This window comes from Ipomoea triloba, chromosome 13 (genome assembly GCF_003576645.1).
Source record: "Ipomoea triloba cultivar NCNSP0323 chromosome 13, ASM357664v1".
Lineage (NCBI taxonomy): Eukaryota > Viridiplantae > Streptophyta > Magnoliopsida > Solanales > Convolvulaceae > Ipomoea > Ipomoea triloba.
The window spans coordinates 24661077-24680696 of record NC_044928.1 but is presented as its reverse complement, the minus strand read 5'-3'; the positions used below and the strand labels follow the sequence as shown (position 1 = coordinate 24680696).

At 33.3% G+C, this 19620-nt stretch overlaps 1 protein-coding gene across 1 annotated transcript; it reads left to right on the top strand.

The window, feature by feature from the left end:
• The first annotated feature begins 3534 nt into the window (after nucleotides 1-3534).
• Nucleotides 3535-13459, top strand: LOC116002217 (DEAD-box ATP-dependent RNA helicase 13-like). The gene is made up of 15 exons (XM_031242291.1): nucleotides 3535-4689; nucleotides 4810-5070; nucleotides 6441-6613; nucleotides 6696-6890; nucleotides 6961-7137; nucleotides 8229-8611; nucleotides 9278-9458; nucleotides 9733-9855; nucleotides 9933-10049; nucleotides 10448-10552; nucleotides 10993-11133; nucleotides 11232-11297; nucleotides 11756-11914; nucleotides 12852-12933; nucleotides 13047-13459. The coding sequence occupies exons 1-15, from the start codon at nucleotides 4521-4523 to the stop codon at nucleotides 13100-13102; spliced, it is 2388 nt and encodes a 795-aa protein (XP_031098151.1). The 5' UTR covers nucleotides 3535-4520; the 3' UTR covers nucleotides 13103-13459.
• Nucleotides 13460-19620: the final 6161 nt, after the last annotated feature.

The window sequence follows — 19620 nt, the reverse complement described above, 5'->3', positions numbered from 1 at the left end:
GTCCTCTGTTCCGCGCAACTGCAGTTCCCTTTCAACACAACGACAGTATCCTTTCAACACAACTGCAATATCAGTTCAACAGAACTGCAGTATCAACCATGACCCATGGTCCACAGTATAACGACTGAGTAATTAGCTGCTTCACTGCTGCAAACGAAAAATGACTTTCTCGAAAAAAAGGGAAAGTCATTTTTTAAAAAATCACCTCTATTTTTCATTGACGACACATCTATTTTTCATTGACGACACATCTATTTTTCATTGACTTCCATTTTTCCTCTCTAGCCAAATACTGAAACCTGGAAAATGATTTTCATCATGTGAATCTCAAGAAAAATATTGAAATTTTAAGTGGAAGAGTAAAAATAAATATTAGAATTTGACAGTCAAGTGTATTTTTCAACTCCCATAGAGGTCCCTTGATATTCTTTTAACTTTAAAATTTATCATATTTAGTCTTGTTGATAATTAGAACCTTTTTAGATTTATGGTGTGTTGTTCTAGCTTTTAACTTTTTTATTTTGAGTACTATTGACTTCGTTACAATGTAGTATCTGTTCATAGTTACTTTCTCAACTAAGGAGTGTAACCGGGTGCCACTAGATCACAAGGTCTTTGATATTACTCTTGTAATTAAAAAAAAACATCATCACCTAATTAAATTTAGATATCATTCCAATAATTATGTCTTATTCCCTCCTCATTCCATCGTCTCTTCACTGCATTGCTTATTCACTTCATCGTCACTCTAAAGACTCTGTGGCTCTATGGCTTCTTTCTTCCAAGAGTTTTGCTCACTTAAGATAAGTATCACACTCATTACATTCATCATTCGTTCTCCATGACTAATACCCTGTATTTATTTCCAATAAATATTAAAATCCCTTAGACTCACTGCTAATATTATGGATTTGCTTCATAAATTTATAATCAAATAAATTGTGACACTTTTTGAGTTTTGGTCTTTTTCGTTATGACTTTTAGAAATTTAGGGCATGATATAATTGTTTCACAACATATAAGGTATCTAGCTCTCTTATAAATGCCAAACGATCTCTTTAATCCTAAGTACCCATAAACACAACACCCTTTTTCTTCTTACTTTGGATTCGATTCCCACCATGTCTCAGGTTTTTGCTTCTTTTCATACCAACTTTTAGTTCTTCTATAGAATTAGTTTCACTTTTGATCCCACAACTATTGGGGTCATATTACTTTCGATTTTGATTCCAAAATTTTGGCATTTGTACAATTATATATTACTCTTTTTCTGCTTGTTCTTTGAAATAATAATTAGTAAGAAATTCTTCTAAATTTAACAATCTTCTCAAATTATTTTTTTGCTTGTGAAGCTTCTTAAATGTCAAGAATGTTGTATAAAACTGAGTATTAACAAACTTAACAAGATCTCGCTTTCCAATATATGTCCTCAACCAATTCAAAAGCTTTTTCTTTTAATGGATGTACATTGACAACTTCAATAATGCCCGCTTGTACGCCAATGCAAAATGATGAATCTAAAAAAATCATTGAAAATCAAATTGATGCAATGAGCACTACATGACGTGCAATACAAAGTCGAGTACAACACTATTAAATCATTACCTAAATGAAAATGAAAAAAATTAATAGTTAAAAAAAAACATTTCAATATTAATTATGAAGCTAAGCCAAGTTCTAGCTCTTTACCGTTGGGATTTGTCTCGGTTCATACAGATGCAGCTGTATTCTTGGATTCACAGGAGGCTACTTTTGGATTAATCATCAAAGACAATTATGGAAAGTATGTTGCTGCCAAGAGTGGTCATTCTCGATGTCTTCTTGATCCATACATTGCAGAAGCATTCGCAATCAAAGAGGCATTGTCCTGGGTCAACGAGTGTGGTCATTCTAAAGTCATTGTGTATACAGATTGTCAGATGGTATGCAATTTACTCAATGGTAATCTTCCGGATCTTTCGTTCGCAGGATGTGTTATTAATGATTGCCGTGAGTTATGTCGACACTTTGAGTCTGTGTCTTTCAAATTTGCTCATCGGTCAGTGAATAAGGCTGCCCATGTGTTAGCTAGGGCTACTCGTTCTCAGTCTGGTCTTTTTATTTGGCATTCTTCTATCCCTACTTGTATTGAACATTCAGAGCTGTATTGCTGCACCAGGATGGATCCTTTGCGGCAGCGTACAACGGGCTACTACCGGACTGCTTCTCCCCACTTATGGCCGAAGCTATGGCCTGTAAGGAGGTGTTCTCTTGGATCAAATATCGTGCAGTTATGTCTGTGGTTCTCTACACCGATTGCTCACACCTGCAACATCTGTTATCAACACCGAATGGGGATCTCTTTTCTTATATTGCTTTTTCGATTCATGCATGTAGATCAGTTATGCTTTCGTTTGTTTATTGCACAGTTAGTTTGGTCCCTAGGCTTGCTAATCTAGGGGCTCATACTTTAGCTTCTCTTGCTTTTTAACAGCACCATGCTATGTACTAGGACTCTGTCATGTCTGACTCTATTTTTGCTATGATTTAATCTACCGTTTGGTTGATTTTCAAAAAAAAAACTGCCAAACACCCAATAAACTCTTACAAAACCTATAAAATCTAAAGAGATCTAATAAAAGTTATTTAAAATTCATTATATAACATTTATAAAAGTATTATTTTAAAGTTTACAAAATCTCCCTATAATTATATTGACAAGGATTTTGTCTTTCAATTTTCATTCTAGAGTGTAAAAATGGGTGTATAATATAAAAACAGCAGGCAAATTATAACTGTTGACTCTTTGTGCTTCAGTAGGTTGAGAAAGTAGCTATGAATAGATACTATATTGTAACAGAGTCAGTAGTACTCAAAAAAAAAAAGTGGGTGCACATAATATGTTAATTACATATACATAATTTATTAATTACATACACATAATAAGTTAACTACATATACATAATATGCTAATTGTAATATATAAATAATTTATTAATTGAAAGCACAATTATACACTTATACCATAGACCTGGGTCTACTTTGCAATGTGAACCCTATCACAATTTATATAATGAATGTCTACATTTAAATTGTGATCATTTAGTATATAAATTGTGAATATTCAATATGTAAATTGTGTATTTTAGATCTGAAGTTACAAAATAATTTACCCATTAAATATAAACACATAATTTGAATATTGCTTTATACCAAAGTTCAAAATGCAAGATGAACTTGATCTAGGGTATAACTAGGGGTGAGCAAAACATCGGTTAACCGCCCGATAACCGCTAACCGATAACCGATAAATAATATTAATAAATATTTTTTGGTTTTTCGGTTTTTTGATTATTTTACGGTTAATGGGGTCGACGGACCGATAACCGATAAATAATATTAATATATATATAATAATAATAATATAAGCCCAATCAACATTTCAATTCCATAGCCCATACCCCATACTGGCCGATGGCCCATGGCCCACGATTCATAATTCCTATTTTCTAAATCCCTAAATCTAATCACACTTCACCAGACACCAGTTCACCTTCTTCGCTTCTCGCTTCTCGCTTCTCGCTTCTCGGCTTCGTCTTCTCCACAAGACCACGACTTCCACAGTTCCACTCATCTTCTCCAGTTTCAATCCTCACATTTTTCACGTCTACCCGTCTATGGTTCCACCATCGGTGAGGGCGACACTCTGAGAAACGCCTACGCCTTCGCAGCTCACTTCCTCAGTCCTCTCAAGCTCTCACGGTCGACAGTCTCACATATCCTTAGCTTCTGCTGGACGCCGGTGAACCCTCTCCGTCTTCGTCCAGTTACTGCACTGCTCCAGAGCCTCCGGTCACTCCAGAGTCCAGACATGGAACTTTTTTTTAATCACTGTTATTATTTTTTTCTGTTAATTTAGGAGATAACCTTCCTTATTCGTTGACTAGCCTTCAACTACTTTGGTTGTAAAATATTAAAATTAGTCAAATAGTTTTTTAAATTTTTAATTAGTAAAACAATGCAGTGGCAGTGTGTATATGCAGTAAACACTTAACCTTATGACTTTGGTGATTAGCACTTGGTAGTAAACACTTAACTTTATGTATGTAGTGGCAGTATGTATATGTAATTTTTGATTTTGGAAGTTTTGGATTTTTGCTTATAGTCGGTTTTTCGGTAACCGACCGAAAACCGACGGTCGGTCATAGAACCACCTTCGGTCGGTTACGAGGGTCAAAAATGAATGTCTGTTTTTCGGTCTGTTAGGTAACCAACCGTCCGTTTGCTCACCCCTAGGTATAACAATGGAAAAGAGCGTCCATTTGCAATTACAGCCTTACAGAGTTACGGGCCCATACTTTCAGTCCAATTTTGGCTCTAACCGTCGGCCGTTTGATTGCGTCAGCATGCAGGCTGCCGTTAAAACACTTTTTTATTTTTTTTTATTTTTTTTATTTTAAAGATGTCCGTTAAAACGCTTAAAACCCTAATTCCCCCTGCTCTACATCTTCCTGCATTCTGCAAACCTTAGGCGCTCTTTAATGGCTTCTCAACCTTCGGATAGCAAGAAGAAGCAGAAAAAACCTAAAAAGCGTATCCGAGAGGACTCTGAACTACTTGAGCATCTCGACTCACTTCCATGGAACTCTTCGCTCCCTGAAACCGATGGCGCGTTCTCCCATCTCTTCGGTGACGATGAACTCGGAGGAGGTACTCTTATCTCCCTTTCATGTGAAATTGGATTTGGGCATATCTTTCTGTAAAATTTATGCTGTTGCTTTGGCCTTTTTTTTTCCTGATCTCTTATTGATCAATACTTAATGTATGTAGGATTTTTATCACTGGAGGAGGTTGATGAAACAACATACGGATTGGAGATTCCAAAGTCGAGTGGAGGAAATGAGGAGCCAAAATCCAAGGGAAAGCCAAAAACAAAAAAGCAGAAAGTAAGTGAAAATCATGATGATTCCAATGGTGAAGAGGGAGATGATAAAGCTGATGAGGAAATAAAACAAAAGAAAAAGAAAAGAAGTAAGAAGAAGAAGGGTAGCCTGGTGAATAAAACAGAAGACAATACAGAATTAACAGCTGGTTAGTGTTGTGCTGAATTTGTTGTTTACTCTTTACTAAGAGTTTTAATTCTTTGGTATTTGTTGATATGAGTTATGATGAGATTGATTGTTTATGCAAAACTTTATTATGTGTATTGCATTGATAATCAGTGGTTTGTCTTTTTGTTTTCTTTCTAAAAATAAATTCAGAGTTTTCCCCTTCATGGTGAGTGATTTGTTGAATCTATGGAGAATCATTTAACGTTAATGTAGAATATGTATGTAGAATATTAACTATGTATATATTGAACTGATGAAAAGGAATTGTACAAGACAAGTATTTATAGTTTTATACATGCTAGTAGAAGGTTTAACCAAGCTCTCAACCACTCATTTAAAATTCTAAATGAGTAGTTGAGAGCTATTCACTGCACCTCCCTCAATACCTTCCAAGATTTCCCCTCAAGCTGGAGCATGGATATTGACCTTGCCTAGCTTGTTACAAATGGGCTCGACCCTACTCCTACCAAGACCTTTCACGAACACATCTGCTAGTTGATCACCACTTTGGATATGTCCAACACAAATCAACCCTTGTTGCACCTTTTCTTGCACAAAATGACAATCTACCTCAATGTGTTTGGTCTGTTCATGGAAAACAGGATTGTAAGAGATGTGTATAGCAGCTTGGCTATCACACCATAACCTTACTGGCACATTTACCCTTACTGCCTTACACCAACTTCTTCTAGAATATTGCGAATCCACGTTATCTCACAAGTCACATGAGCCATAGCCCTGTACTCAGACTTTGCACTAGAGCGGGCCACAACATTATGCTTCTTACTCTTCCACGACACCAAATTGCCCCCCTACAAACACACAATATCCTGTATTCCTGTTGTAGATCTCCTATCACTTGGCGACCCAGCCCAGTCAGCATCTGAAAATGCTTCAACACCCATGCGCCCATTATCAGCATACAATTAAAATGGCATCATACTAAGATTTGCTGAGAAGTTATATTTTAGAAAACCAAATACCTGTGTGCTTTCTCTCGATGGTTCCTATATCCTGATTCCTTAGAGAGTGTAATAACTAGAAAATACTATTTTGTTACTGTCCTTAATTTTTATTGTTTTGTCTTGCCTTCAATATTTATTTTATTTTTCTTGTCTGAGGTAATTTTAGAGTATTTAATTGGTCCATGAATTTGCCTTTTCACTGTATTAGGTGCTAAACTTTTTAGTTGTTGAATACTGTGCAAGGTCTCATATAAGCTGCCTAAATTTATGGTTCATACTCCAGCTATATATGGAGTACAATTTTATATTTACATATGTTTTTCCATCTTGTCCCTTTTGGCGTCTAATGTAATTCATTGTTGTCTTGGACATGTGCCTATTTCAGTTTCCAACAACAAAAATGATGATGACGAGGATTCAGTAGACGAGACTGAATTTTATGCATGGAATGAAATGAGACTTCATCCCCTGCTTATGAAATCAATATACAGACTGAATTTCAAGGAACCCACACCAATACAGAGAGCTTGTATTCCTGCAGCTGCTCATCAAGGAAAGGTTGTACCTGTGATGCGAATGGGATTTGTTGTCACAATGTGTACCTTGCCAATATATTAATAATTGTTGGTTATTGTAACAGGATGTTGTAGGTGCTGCAGAGACTGGATCTGGAAAAACACTTGCATTTGGTTTACCCATTCTTCAGCGCCTTCTTGAAGAGAAAGAAAAAGCTGACAGACTTAATGCAGAAGATGGGGAGGTAGATGAAAAAATAGCTCCTAGAGGTCTTCTTCGGGCTCTAATTGTTACTCCTACAAGAGAGCTTGCACTTCAGGTATGCGTGATTACAAGTGACTCCTATTAGGCTACTTTTACTCCACTAGTGAGTGTTACAATCTCTCCAGGTCACTGATCACATCAGGGAAGTAGCAAAACACACCAATATTAGGGTTATTGCTATTGTTGGTGGCATGTCTACTGAAAAGCAAGAGAGACTATTGAAAAGAAGGCCTGAAATTGTGGTCGGGACTCCTGGGAGGCTATGGGAACTTATGTCAGGTGGAGAAGTTCATCTTGTCGAGGTTAGCCATCAGTTTTTGTATATGAAAAAGTTGATTGCATGGAGGTGTTCATACCAAATCCCCCCTTCTTCAAAAGTAGAAAAGGATATGAAGTGTTTAGCACAGTCATTGACAAATTAAGTTACTGATTTATTGAGATGGACTTTATACTGTATCTCGCTTGCTTTATGAAATTATGTTGCATGACCAACAGTTATCCTTATTTCTTCCCAAATATTTAAAAATGTACAGCAGTGTGTCTCCCCCTAACCCCAATGCACAAACACAAAATGAGAAGGAACTTCTTGTTTGGTTCAAGTTACATTCTGATTAAAAATATGGTACAAATGAGTATGACTCTTACTTTTCATGATGTAGTTTTTTTTTCTACTATGCTTAATAGTTAAAACTCAAGTTTTGAGAAAAAAAAAATTTAATTAGCTTAAGATTTTAGATCAAGACATCAAAATCAATGCTACTGTTGTATAGGAAGGAATGCCAGGGAAGAAGTACTGATTGCCAAAGACCAGGATAAAAGACTTTGAGTTTGTTAATTTTTCTTCTTTCTTTAGGGGAGCTTTTGGGTTTAACTAGAAGGGCTCATGTCATGGTAGTTAATTGATTATTTCTGGGACAGGGTGTTGATGAAACTGCGTGTAATGTGCTTGGTCCATCAGGATTTGCCATCTTGACTATAGTATACTTGTGCCAAACAAATAAGAATTAAAAAATTGTCATAACAATTACTGGAATGAGAATTGGTCGACTGTTTTTAACTCCCTGTAATTCTATATACCATATTGCCCCAGCTATCTTCACTTGACTTTGTTCAGCATTAAAAATTTGTAGTTGCAAAGACATGCTTCTTCTCTCTATATTGCAATGGTTTCTTTTATATAAAAAAAAATAGATATCCTTATACAAAACTAGCGTAATTGGAGTTGGTTCTTTTCAAAGTTCAATATTCAACATCCAATCCATACTGTCAAAATAACAAATAATACCCTATAATTATATCCACATTCTTTGCACAGTTACTAATATTTTAGTTTATTAATGTTGTCGTGGTACAAAGAAAAATATATTTCTAAGATATATTTTGCCATTTGCAGCTACATTCATTATCATTCTTTGTGCTGGATGAGGCTGATCGCATGATAGAAACTGGGCATTTTCAAGAGTTGCAGTCCATAGTTGACATGCTTCCCATGGCTAGTAGATCAACTGATGGGCATTCTATGGAAACACAGAATTGCATAACAGTTTCAAGTGTCCAAAGAAAGAAAAGGCAGACTTTTGTCTTTTCTGCAACTATTTCCCTATCTGCTGATTTTCGGAAGAAGCTGAAGCGTGGATCACAAATATCAAAGTCTAATGATGAGTTGAATTCAATTGAAACTCTTTCAGAGAGAGCAGGAATGCGAGCAGATGCTGCTATTGTTGACCTAACAAATGCATCAATAATGGCAAACAAGCTTATGGAGTCATTCATTGAGTAAGTTATAGTGCCCAATACTGCTTTGCCATTACATGTTCTCCAACAGGAAAAAAGAGAGAAAAAATTGAGCTGCCCAGCTTTGTATTGGCTTCATCTAGCGTTGGCCTGTATTTTCATGTTGGCTGTTAAAGTTGTTTTCAACTTTCTTTTTAATGTTGCTACTTGCACCTCATCAAGTTGTTTATGTCTATTGGTCAAATTTGCTACTTGCATTCCATTGACTTTGTTCTCATTTTCTATTTAAATGTTGCACACTTGCATTCCATCATGTTGTTTGTGTATTTGTCAAATTAATTACTGTTTTACATAATTTACCTTGACCACCCTGTAGTTAAATATTGTAAAATTTGCTTATGGTCTAACATTGTCTGTGTTTACAATTTAAATTTCTTATGATACACTTAATAAATGAAAAGCCTTGGTAAATGAATTAGTATAACCTCAAGATTTTTACATTTCTGTCGAAAACCTAATATCAGAGGGTGTATTGTAGTTTATTGTATGTAAATGTATACTAGAGTCTAGACCTTGACATTTGTAATAGATCTATTTGTCTGACCATATAGGATACAATATTTTTAAAAAATGAGTCTGTTACCAACTTACCATACTCCTTATATTGGTTTTGCTCACTTAGACAATGGTCATGAACTCTGGGTGCAGGTGCAGGGAAGAAGATAAAGATGGATATTTATATTATATCTTGAGTGTTCATGGGAAAGGGCGCACAATTGTTTTTTGTACATCTGTTGCAGCATTACGCCATCTTTCCTCAATGCTGCGCATCCTTGGCCTCAATGTTTCGACACTTCATGCCCAGATGCAACAGCGAGCACGACTAAAGGTTAGCTTTTTCGTGATTTATTTCTAGTTATAACTTATACGTGCGTTTCTTATTGATGGTGGATGGGAAGTGGAGAGGAAATATGAAAGAGGAAAGGAATAGGGAACAGGGGAGAAGAAATAAACAAGAGTAGGGGGGAGAATGTGGAGAGTGAATCAATTATCAGAAATACAAATAACAAAAGACCTCTACTTGTATAGGCAATGGAAGTTAAGCCATTCAACATATTGCTTTTGCAGATCTTTTCATTTGGTTCTTACTCATTATTATACAGGGAATTGATCGTTTTCGCTCGAATGAAAATGGCATACTTATTGCTACTGACGTTGCAGCCAGAGGCCTTGATATTCCCGGTGTTCGAACTGTTGTTCATTACCAGCTTCCACATTCAGCTGAGGTAAGTTGATATTTGCCTAATACATTTGCCCTTTGATATAATTTTTGTAATCTTTAAAAATGGAGTTATTGGGCTAGGTTTACGTTCATAGAAGTGGAAGAACTGCCAGAGCTTTCTCTGATGGGTGTAGTATTGCCCTAATCTCTTCAAATGATGCATCAAAGTTTGCTTCTCTATGCAAATCCTTTGCTAAGGTAATTCTTCTTGAAAAGTAGATTGTGTTTATTTTTCCTAATAATAGAGCCTTAGATTCTAGTTGAACAAAGTTGAGTCCTATTAGGATTTAAGATAAAAATCTTACCCTATCATTCTATTAAGATTTGTTTCTCTGAAAGATTTAGCTGTGTTTTTTTTACATTAAAAATAATATAATATTTCATTTTGTGCTTGATGGTAATTCTATCTCACTGCAAATGAATACTTCTTTTTCTTGACTTCATAATTTTGCCTCCCTCAGTCTTTGAGGTTTCTTCTTTTGTCAAACAAAGAAAAACAACTATCAAAAACCAAAACAAAATCTGAAGTGTGCTGTTTTTATTTTTATTTATTTAATTTATTTAATATATATGTATATTTTTTATTTTGGGTCCAGAAAAGCTTCCAGCGATTTCCTGTAGAGATATCATACATGCCGGAGATTATGAAAAGATTATCCCTTGCACGCCAAATAGACAAAATTCTTAGGAAAGACTCTCAGGTGATATGTTGTGGAAGGCCTATAATTCAATGTTCCTATGAGGCATCATGTTTTCAAACCCTGTTTCTAACATTTGTTATGTATCATGGCTTTTAGTGTTTATTTTCTCTCATAGATGCTGTCTAATTGCTTGATGCTTTTAGACTTAGAACTCGAATTCTCACTCACGTATAGTTGTTTCCAACTGATTTTTGCACCCCTCCCCACTCCCTCTCCTTCAAAAAACACATGCACAAAATGCTGAATTCTCTTCGTGTCCCTACTTCCAAGTTCACTGCTGAGGACCGGAGTTTATTGTAATCATGTTAGGCTTTAAAATAAATGAGCTTTTACTTGATATTTTCAGCAGTATGTATGCTTTCTTTACCAGCTCCTCCAGCATATTTCTGTTTTAATTTTTAGAAAGTTAAAATTTTTTCTTTGCTGAATTCTTCTTTAAGGATAAGGCCAATAAAACTTGGCTTGAACGACATGCTGAATCAGTTGAGTTGGAATTGGATGATGATGATAGTGAGGAGGAAAGGGTAAAAAGTTTTAAACAAAAGAGAGCCACTTCTTCTCAATTAAAGAACCTGCAGCAGGTCTTCTTTTACTCTCTAGTAATTTTATAATACACGGCACATGCACAAAAACACAAACACAATATTTTAACTTTATATTCATTTATTTTAAACTGCAGGAACTGAAGTCTCTTCTTTCTCTCCCATTACAACCCAAGACATTTTCGAATCGCTTTTTGGCAGGGGTGAGTTGACAGATTGTATTCATTGTTGAGTCTTTAGTGTGGTTGGAATTTATTCAGTGCTCTTAATTATCAGAACATAAGCAAGATCCCTAGTGGTTACATAATTAGATTTTCTGTTATTGTTGATGAAATCATTTATCTAAAGATGTTCTGTCGTACTAATTACTCCCACCAATAGAGGGAAATTATTTGTTTCATTGTGTTTGCCTCTTGCATAAGGTTATTTTATTCAGACATAATATGCGGGCCTTATTTATTATTTGTTTATTTACTTTGCAATCTAGTGTTGGTTAATAATTTTCTGACAATAATTTTGTGATTTTCATATGTTGAGTGATTGTTTTTTGATACTTGTTAGTTGGACATCAAGGAAATTATTCCCTTATTACATCTATTTTTTCAGAGATTTGGTATGCATCTTTCTGTATCATTTGTAACCTTGTTTAAATCTTTTTCAGGCTGGGGTTTCTCCTCTCCTGCAGAACCAATTAGAGGAACTAGCTAAGCTGAAACTTGGCAAAATAAGTAATACTGGAGACAGTCAAAGGAGGAAATTGGTGGTTATTGGGCAGGATTGTGTGGAGCCTCTCCAGGCACTTCGAAGTGCTGGTCCAGAGGTATTTTTGCTTGTCTATCTGTGTCTAGTCTAGTCTAGTTGTATATATGCTTGGTGAAAGGCATTTTGAAGAGATTTATTTGTTTGACAAAGTTAACAAGCTAGTATAAGTGTTTGGTAAATTGCTTTTAGCTTAGCTTTTTAACCCCAAAAAAAAAACTAATTTCCAAAAAGTCAATTAGAATGAGCTTTTTGAAAAGAACATTTTAAAAATTAGCATTTTTTTTAATCAAAACATGTAAAAAAGGAGTTATTAAAAAGAATACAGTACAATAATAACACACACTGATGTCCTTATGTCGTTTTACAAATTAAAATATCTAATCTCTAATTTTACCAAGCATTTTTGTTCAAATAGCTAATGCAATCATCTGGTCAGATTAATGCTAACAAATAAGAGTTAATACATTCAGCTAAATGTTAATGACTAATCGCTAGTCACTTAGTCATCAAATATTCCCTTATTCTGTTCCTTGTGGCTTCTGTCTCCATTTCACCAGACATTTTGAGCTAGGTATCATTTATTATCTTGTCTGTTTATTTTATTATGTGGCATTCTAACTGATGTACGGTTTACTTGCTGATTTGTGGTTTTTTGCTTCTGAAGTTTTTTGTGCTTGCATCTGTGAGAATCATCTACTGCAAACAGTTGTTTTTCTGTTTGACCTAAATAATTGTTAGCTGATCTGTTACTGATTAGCTACTTTATGTAGTAGACATCAGTACTTTGTTGCAGTTTGGAAAGTTCTTTTTTGCCACTTGTGCATGCTTGTATGAGATGTAGTGAGCTCTTGATTTGTGGGATTAGTCAACCATGTATCTGTATCTATTCATTAATTCGTTATTCCATGTATTAGAAAATGTATATTTTGATACAAGGCTCAGTTTTTTTTTTGTTTTTGTTTTTTTTTGTTTTTTTTTTGGGTTTCTACTCTCAGGCACATCTGGATTTGAAGGGGATTGCAGAAAAGCGGAAAAACATGGACAACATAAGGAGAAAGAGAAAAGAAGCGAAAAAACGTAATCATTGTCACCAGCCATTTGAACCCCTTGTTATATTTGTATTGTTTGATAATGTAGATGCTCTTATCTTCACTACCGTACTATTAGACACATTTTCTTCACTTCAACAGGTCAGCGTGAGCAACGTCGAAAGCAGAGGAAAAAGTCTCAAGGTGCAAATGACTGAATGAGTAAAAAATCCACGGGGGACTTCAAATTCGCGAGCCTAACAACATAGAGCAATTGGCCAATTTTGTAGCAGTGCTAATCATAAGGTGGAGTATCCTTTCCCAATGTTATATTGTTACGAGTATTTGTCAGCCATAAATGGTGCAATAACTTAAGAGTCAATTTTCCGATATGTAAAATGTCTTTATGTGGTGAGTTAAAGTGTGCTTCACTTATTTGTCAAACTTATATTAGTTTATGAAGGGAACTTGTGTTATAAAATGCGAAATATTAATTCCCTCTATGTGCCATGATCAGGAATTCAGGATATTAACCCTAAACCCATTCCACCATGAATGAATCAAATTATTTTGAATTGGCAGGCTGCCAGCAACTTACTTTTTTTTTTTTTTAAATTATTTTATTATTATGTTTATAATATAATATGAAAGTGAGACATATTTTTGAAAGTGAGAGAGATTTGCAAGAATGTAGAACAAATAGTGGAGAATTTGTAAATTTGATGATATGGAAGTGAGACCCATTTTAAAAAGTAGAGATATTTGTAGGTATAAGGATAGCCTAGGAGTGATTCTCTTATAAGATTATCTTATGGATCCTTATTTGTGAGATGGTATATGTCTAAATGAAAATGTAATACTTTTGAGGAAAATATAATATTCCATACTAACCAAGAATAAATTAATTGTTATTTATGAAAAAAAGTGAGATACTTGTAAAAGAAAAAGTATGATATTTTTGAAGAAAAATATAGTACTTTTAGATCAAAATTTAATATTTAGAGGTTATAAAGTTATTTATAAAAAAAGTGTAATACTGTCAATGATAAATTGATTTATCCTTACTAATAAGGAAACTTGTAATGCTTAGCGAAAGTGTAATACTTATGAGAGAAGTGCAATACTAATTATAGATAAATGGATTGCTATGTATTAGAGAAATTGTAATACGTATAGGGACAAATGTGATATAGAATTGAAATGCCCACCCTTAGTGGGAATCATGAGAGTTTACCTCGCTATTGCTTGGATTATGGTTCTATAGGACAAAAAATAAAGAGTGCGCTGAACTTGTATGTAAGATCTCAATGAGAGCATCAACGATAGAGAAAATTAACTTAGGCCAGTTCAAATTAACTAATCAAATTAAAGAATGCCAAAGGATATAAAGACAATAACAATGCTCGCAAAGGACGAGAATGTCATTTGTAGTGATTGCTCAAAGATTATAATAGTTTTGTAGTAATAAGACAATACATATGTGGCCTTTATGACCTCTTGGTCCCTCCTGAGCACAAAAAAAGGAAAAAAAAAAGACAATACATATCTAAACAAGACAAATTGATATCCATCTATACAACTGGCTTCCAAGCAATGCCCTACATGATTTTCCAGAGCTTCTTGCACAGAGTGAGCAGTCATAACAGACTCAATCGACTATTCCCCGGCTAACCATGGCCTCTCCTGCTAACCTAACTTTCCCAAATTGGGTCAGCTCACCATGTCCGACCCTAAGATTGGAACCGAGTCTTCTTTTCTCTATTTTAAGTCAAATCCTTGTCTTGGGTCCGCTCCGTGACCTTTAGCCTAAACCCAAATATATTCATCAAAGACTTTATCACCCAACAATCTTTATCAAAAAGGTTATTGAAACATATTAATGATAAGTAATTGAGCAACTAGTTTTTAGTTTATTTATACAAATAATTCATAGGACCTATGAGCTTAAATCAAAATATTTTAATATTATAAACTTGTGTAATTGAACAATTTGCTTTTTTTGGTTTCAAACTCCACTTTACATAGTTATGTAGAAAAATTCAAAAAAATAAAATAAAAAATTCTTAGCTAATTAACATAATGTTGAATTGGCCAAGGATCTTGTGGTCCATTGGCACCAAGATACTCCTTTATATGGGAGGTTGTGAGTTCAAGTTTCAGTGAAGCCTCAAAAAATACTGTGTTGTAATAGAGTCAGTAGGATTAAAAAAAAACATAATGTTAATTGATTAGAGAAATAAATGCGTCTTGCCAAAACAAATAAATAGTTGGGGAAAAACTCCATAAAAAGCAATGCAATCCGACGAAGATTCAATGCAAGTTGGTGCAATCCAATAGAAATTTAGTGCCAGTTGTGTGAACTAAAAAGATAGCTTTCAAAATCTGTGGAGATAGGCTCTCCCATCTTCAAGAAATGAAATGAAATATCCACTAAACATATGCAATTCCTCATTTCATAATGTTGCTGTTGAAATAGTTCATCTCTTATGAAAATGATGGATCATTCTAACTGCTATATTTTCAATTGATAAAAGCTATTAATTTTTTATTGAACTATCTCAATTATATTGTTTTTACTGAAGTCTTACTCTTTTAGTTGAAATTTTTATTGTTGGATTAGTCTACCAGTCACTCTAATCACATTTAAACATGTAAATGTCATACTTATATGTCCAAATGTAATACTAATAAAATACTTGTTACTTATAAGGAAAACTGTAATACTTTTGAGAAAAAATGTAATACTTTCACATTTTGATGTAAAAGTATTATATTTTTCATCAAAAGTATTACATTTTTCCTAATAATTAATAGCAAATGTTTGTTACTTATAAGAGAAAATATAATACTTTTGAGGAAAAATGTAATACTTTTAAATTAAAATGTAAAATTATTACATTTTTCCTTAAAAATAATACATAGTAATGGCAAATGTTTGTTACTTATAAGAGAAAATATAATACTTTTGAGGAAAAATGTAATACTTTTAAATCAAAATGTAAAATTATTACATTTTCCCTTAAAAATAATACATTTAATTTTCCCATAAGAGTAATAAACACTTTATTCAATTCCTAATTAGTATTACATTTGTGCGTATACATATTTCATTTTCATCGTGACCCGACCCGACCCGGCTTGTGATAAGACGGTCTCACACAAGTTTTTGTTACTCCCTCTGTCCCATTTTATCTGTCCAACTTACTATTCATTGGTCAAACCAACTCTTTCTTCTTTGTTTATTTTCTTCCGTATTTTTTTTTTACTTATTTTTAAATTTGATTTTTTTTTTGTATTTAATAGAACTTCTAGTGTACTTTCTAAATATATAAATTTTGTATATTATTACTAAACTTAATATTATTAAAAATTGGATTAAAAATAATTTTAGTCGAGTCTCGTTAACTGAACCAGACACATAAAATGAGATGGATGGAGTATTTTATAATAACATCTTGCCCCAACATGCAATTTCTCTCTCTTGTAAACAATTTTAATTGAATTATAAAATTACATTATAGCCATATTTATTAAATGATGGAATGATAAAATTTAAAAAGGATGACTAATTGTGACAAAAAGAAATGAAAATCAATTATATAATATGACAAAATTAAAATTAAGAGTATGACTGAATGTCGCAATACTACAATAGTCGAAAACTAAAAGTAAAATTTGCGTATTTCAACTATAAGAAGAGATTAAATGCCAAAGGTCTTGTGGTCTAGTGGCACCCGGTGTCCCAGTTTATACTCCCACATGGATGATGGAAGTGAGTTTGAGCCTTTTTACATCGTAACAGAGTCAGTAATACTAAAAAAAAAAAAAAGAATAAATATATCTTGATACTAATTACATCAAATATTTTATGCCTAATTTACTACTACCTATTTAACGTGCCATTTGTCATCATTGTAATAAAGTTGGCTAATTCGCAGTTATAACTCACAAAATATGAACATAATGGGTGGGATTTTTTTCTTAAATAAGGTGTTAATCATAATAGGGTATTTAAGTAAGGTGCTTTTGTCATAATCTATATCTATACTATTAATAAAAACAATATCCTCAGTTTTAACTTCCCGCCCAAAACAGACCTATAATATTATGGTTTGCGTTCAGTTTTAACTTCCCGCCCAAAACAGACCTATAATATTATGGTTTGCGTAATATTATAAAATATGGTAATACAGTTCCTGTCCCTGATACAATTGTAAATTAAAATAGAATTTCTAATGAAATATATTCTTCCCTACGTTCCTATTCGTAATACAATTCTAGACTAGAATTACTAATGGTAATAATTCAGTATATATATTTCTCTGCAATGCAATCTATATTATTAATAAAAACAATATTCTCAGTTTTAACTTGTAGTATGGTATGGTGCTTAAGATGGTACAAAATATGAAAATTTGGCGTATTATGGAATGGTGCTTAATATTGTACAAAATATGAAAATTAATGAAATAGATTCTTTCCTACGTTCCTATGCGTAATACAATTCTAGACTAGAATTACGAATGGTAATAATTCAGCAATATTCTCAGGGGGAACTTGTATGATGGTATGGTGCTTAAGATGGTACAAAATATGAAAATTTGGCGTATTATGGAATGGTGCTTAATATTGTACAAAATATGAAAATTAATGAAATAGATTCTTTCCTACGTTCCTATGCGTAATACAATTCTAGACTAGAATTACGAATGGTAATAATTCAGCAATATTCTCAGGGGGAACTTGTATGATGGTATGGTGCTTAAGATGGTACAAAATATGAAAATTTGGCGTATTATGGAATGGTGCTTAATATTGTACAAAATATGAAAATTAATGAAATAGATTCTTTCCTACGTTCCTATGCGTAATACAATTCTAGACTAGAATTACGAATGGTAATAATTCAGCAATATTCTCAGGGGGAACTTGTATGATGGTATGGTGCTTAAGATGGTACAAAATATGAAAATTTGGCGTATTATGGAATGGTGCTTAATATTGTACAAAATATGAAAATTAATGAAATAGATTCTTTCCTACGTTCCTATGCGTAATACAATTCTAGACTAGAATTACGAATGGTAATAATTCAGCAATATTCTCAGGGGGAACTTGTATGATGGTATGGTGCTTAAGATGGTACAAAATATGAAAATTTGGCGTATTATGGAATGGTGCTTAATATTGTACAAAATATGAAAATTAATGAAATAGATTCTTTCCTACGTTCCTATTCGTAATACAATTCTAGACTAGAATTACTAATGGTAATAATTCAGTATATATATTTCTCTGCAATGCAATCTATATTATTAATAAAAACAATATTCTCAGTTTTAACTTGTATTATGGTATGGTGCTTAATATTGTACAAAATATGAAAATTAATGAAATATATTCTTTCCTACGTTCCTATTCGTAATACAATTCTAGACTAGAATTACTAATGGTAATAATTCAGCAATATTCTCAGTTTTAACTTGTATTATGGTATGGTGCTTAATATTGTACAAAATATGAAAATTTGGCGTATTATGGTATGGTGCTTAATATTGTACAAAATATGAAAATTTGGCGTAATTCAACCCGCAAGGCCAACCAATTTTCTGAACGACATTCGTGCATGCAGGTGTCGGCGCACGAGTCAAGCCTTTTTAAGTTCATTTTGGGATTTCATTTGCACCCCCTCCCCCTTGCGTGCGAGAGAGAGCCTCTATGCTATACAATTCAATAAGCCTTAGAAAAACTCTTGTATAAGTAGTGGTGCAAACCACTTCTCAAACCAATGTGGGACAAAAGTTACTTGAAAGGTTTTTTTCTATATTTTTCTAACTCAAATGGGTCAACTTTGAGAACCAATTTCTCATTCACCCATTATCAGTTTTGAGCGTACAATATATCAATCTTTTCGTCTAACTACGAAGAACACGAATCCACTTTGACCCGACCCAAATCGAAAGTGGACCCCACATATATTTGTACCACAATATTGCCAGTAAAAATGTCATTTTATGCTAATTTTTTTCCAACAGTTATTTGTCCAGAGAATATCAACGTGTTGAAGGAAGAAGATGATATATAGTGAAGGGCAATATCATCTTCACTATATATCATCTTCTTCCTCCAACACAACGCTCTACGGTCAACCAACAATTACTCAACTGATTATCCCATTACTCCCATGTAAATTTTTTCTCTAATATAGTTATACTTACTGAATATCAAAATATAAGTGTACCTCAAGATCTTGCAATAACTAACCGACAAGTAATTAATTAATATGATGCAATAATGTAAATTATCTACCTATTGCATTTATACACTTATTTTAGAACACTGAATTTTTGTGATATTTGTTGCATGCAAGGAAGACTCATACTATAATTGCATTTATACACTTATTCATACTCATATTCGATGTTATAATTTATATAATTGTATATCAATTCAAATATTTCTTAAAATATTATAACAAATTCATTCCGTGCAACGCACGGGTGAAAATACTAGTATTAAATAAAATACTAACATATTAATTAATTGATATTAGGGTAGAATGAACAAAATTAATTTATTATTTAAGTGACTTGTACTCTATTACGAGTAATATAGAAATTTTAGAGCAAAAAAACTTTACTAAAATGATTCTAAAGAGTATTATATATTTACAAATTTAATACCTCGTATTTGGTATATTATGATCTTATGATGGTATGAATATGAATATGCATAA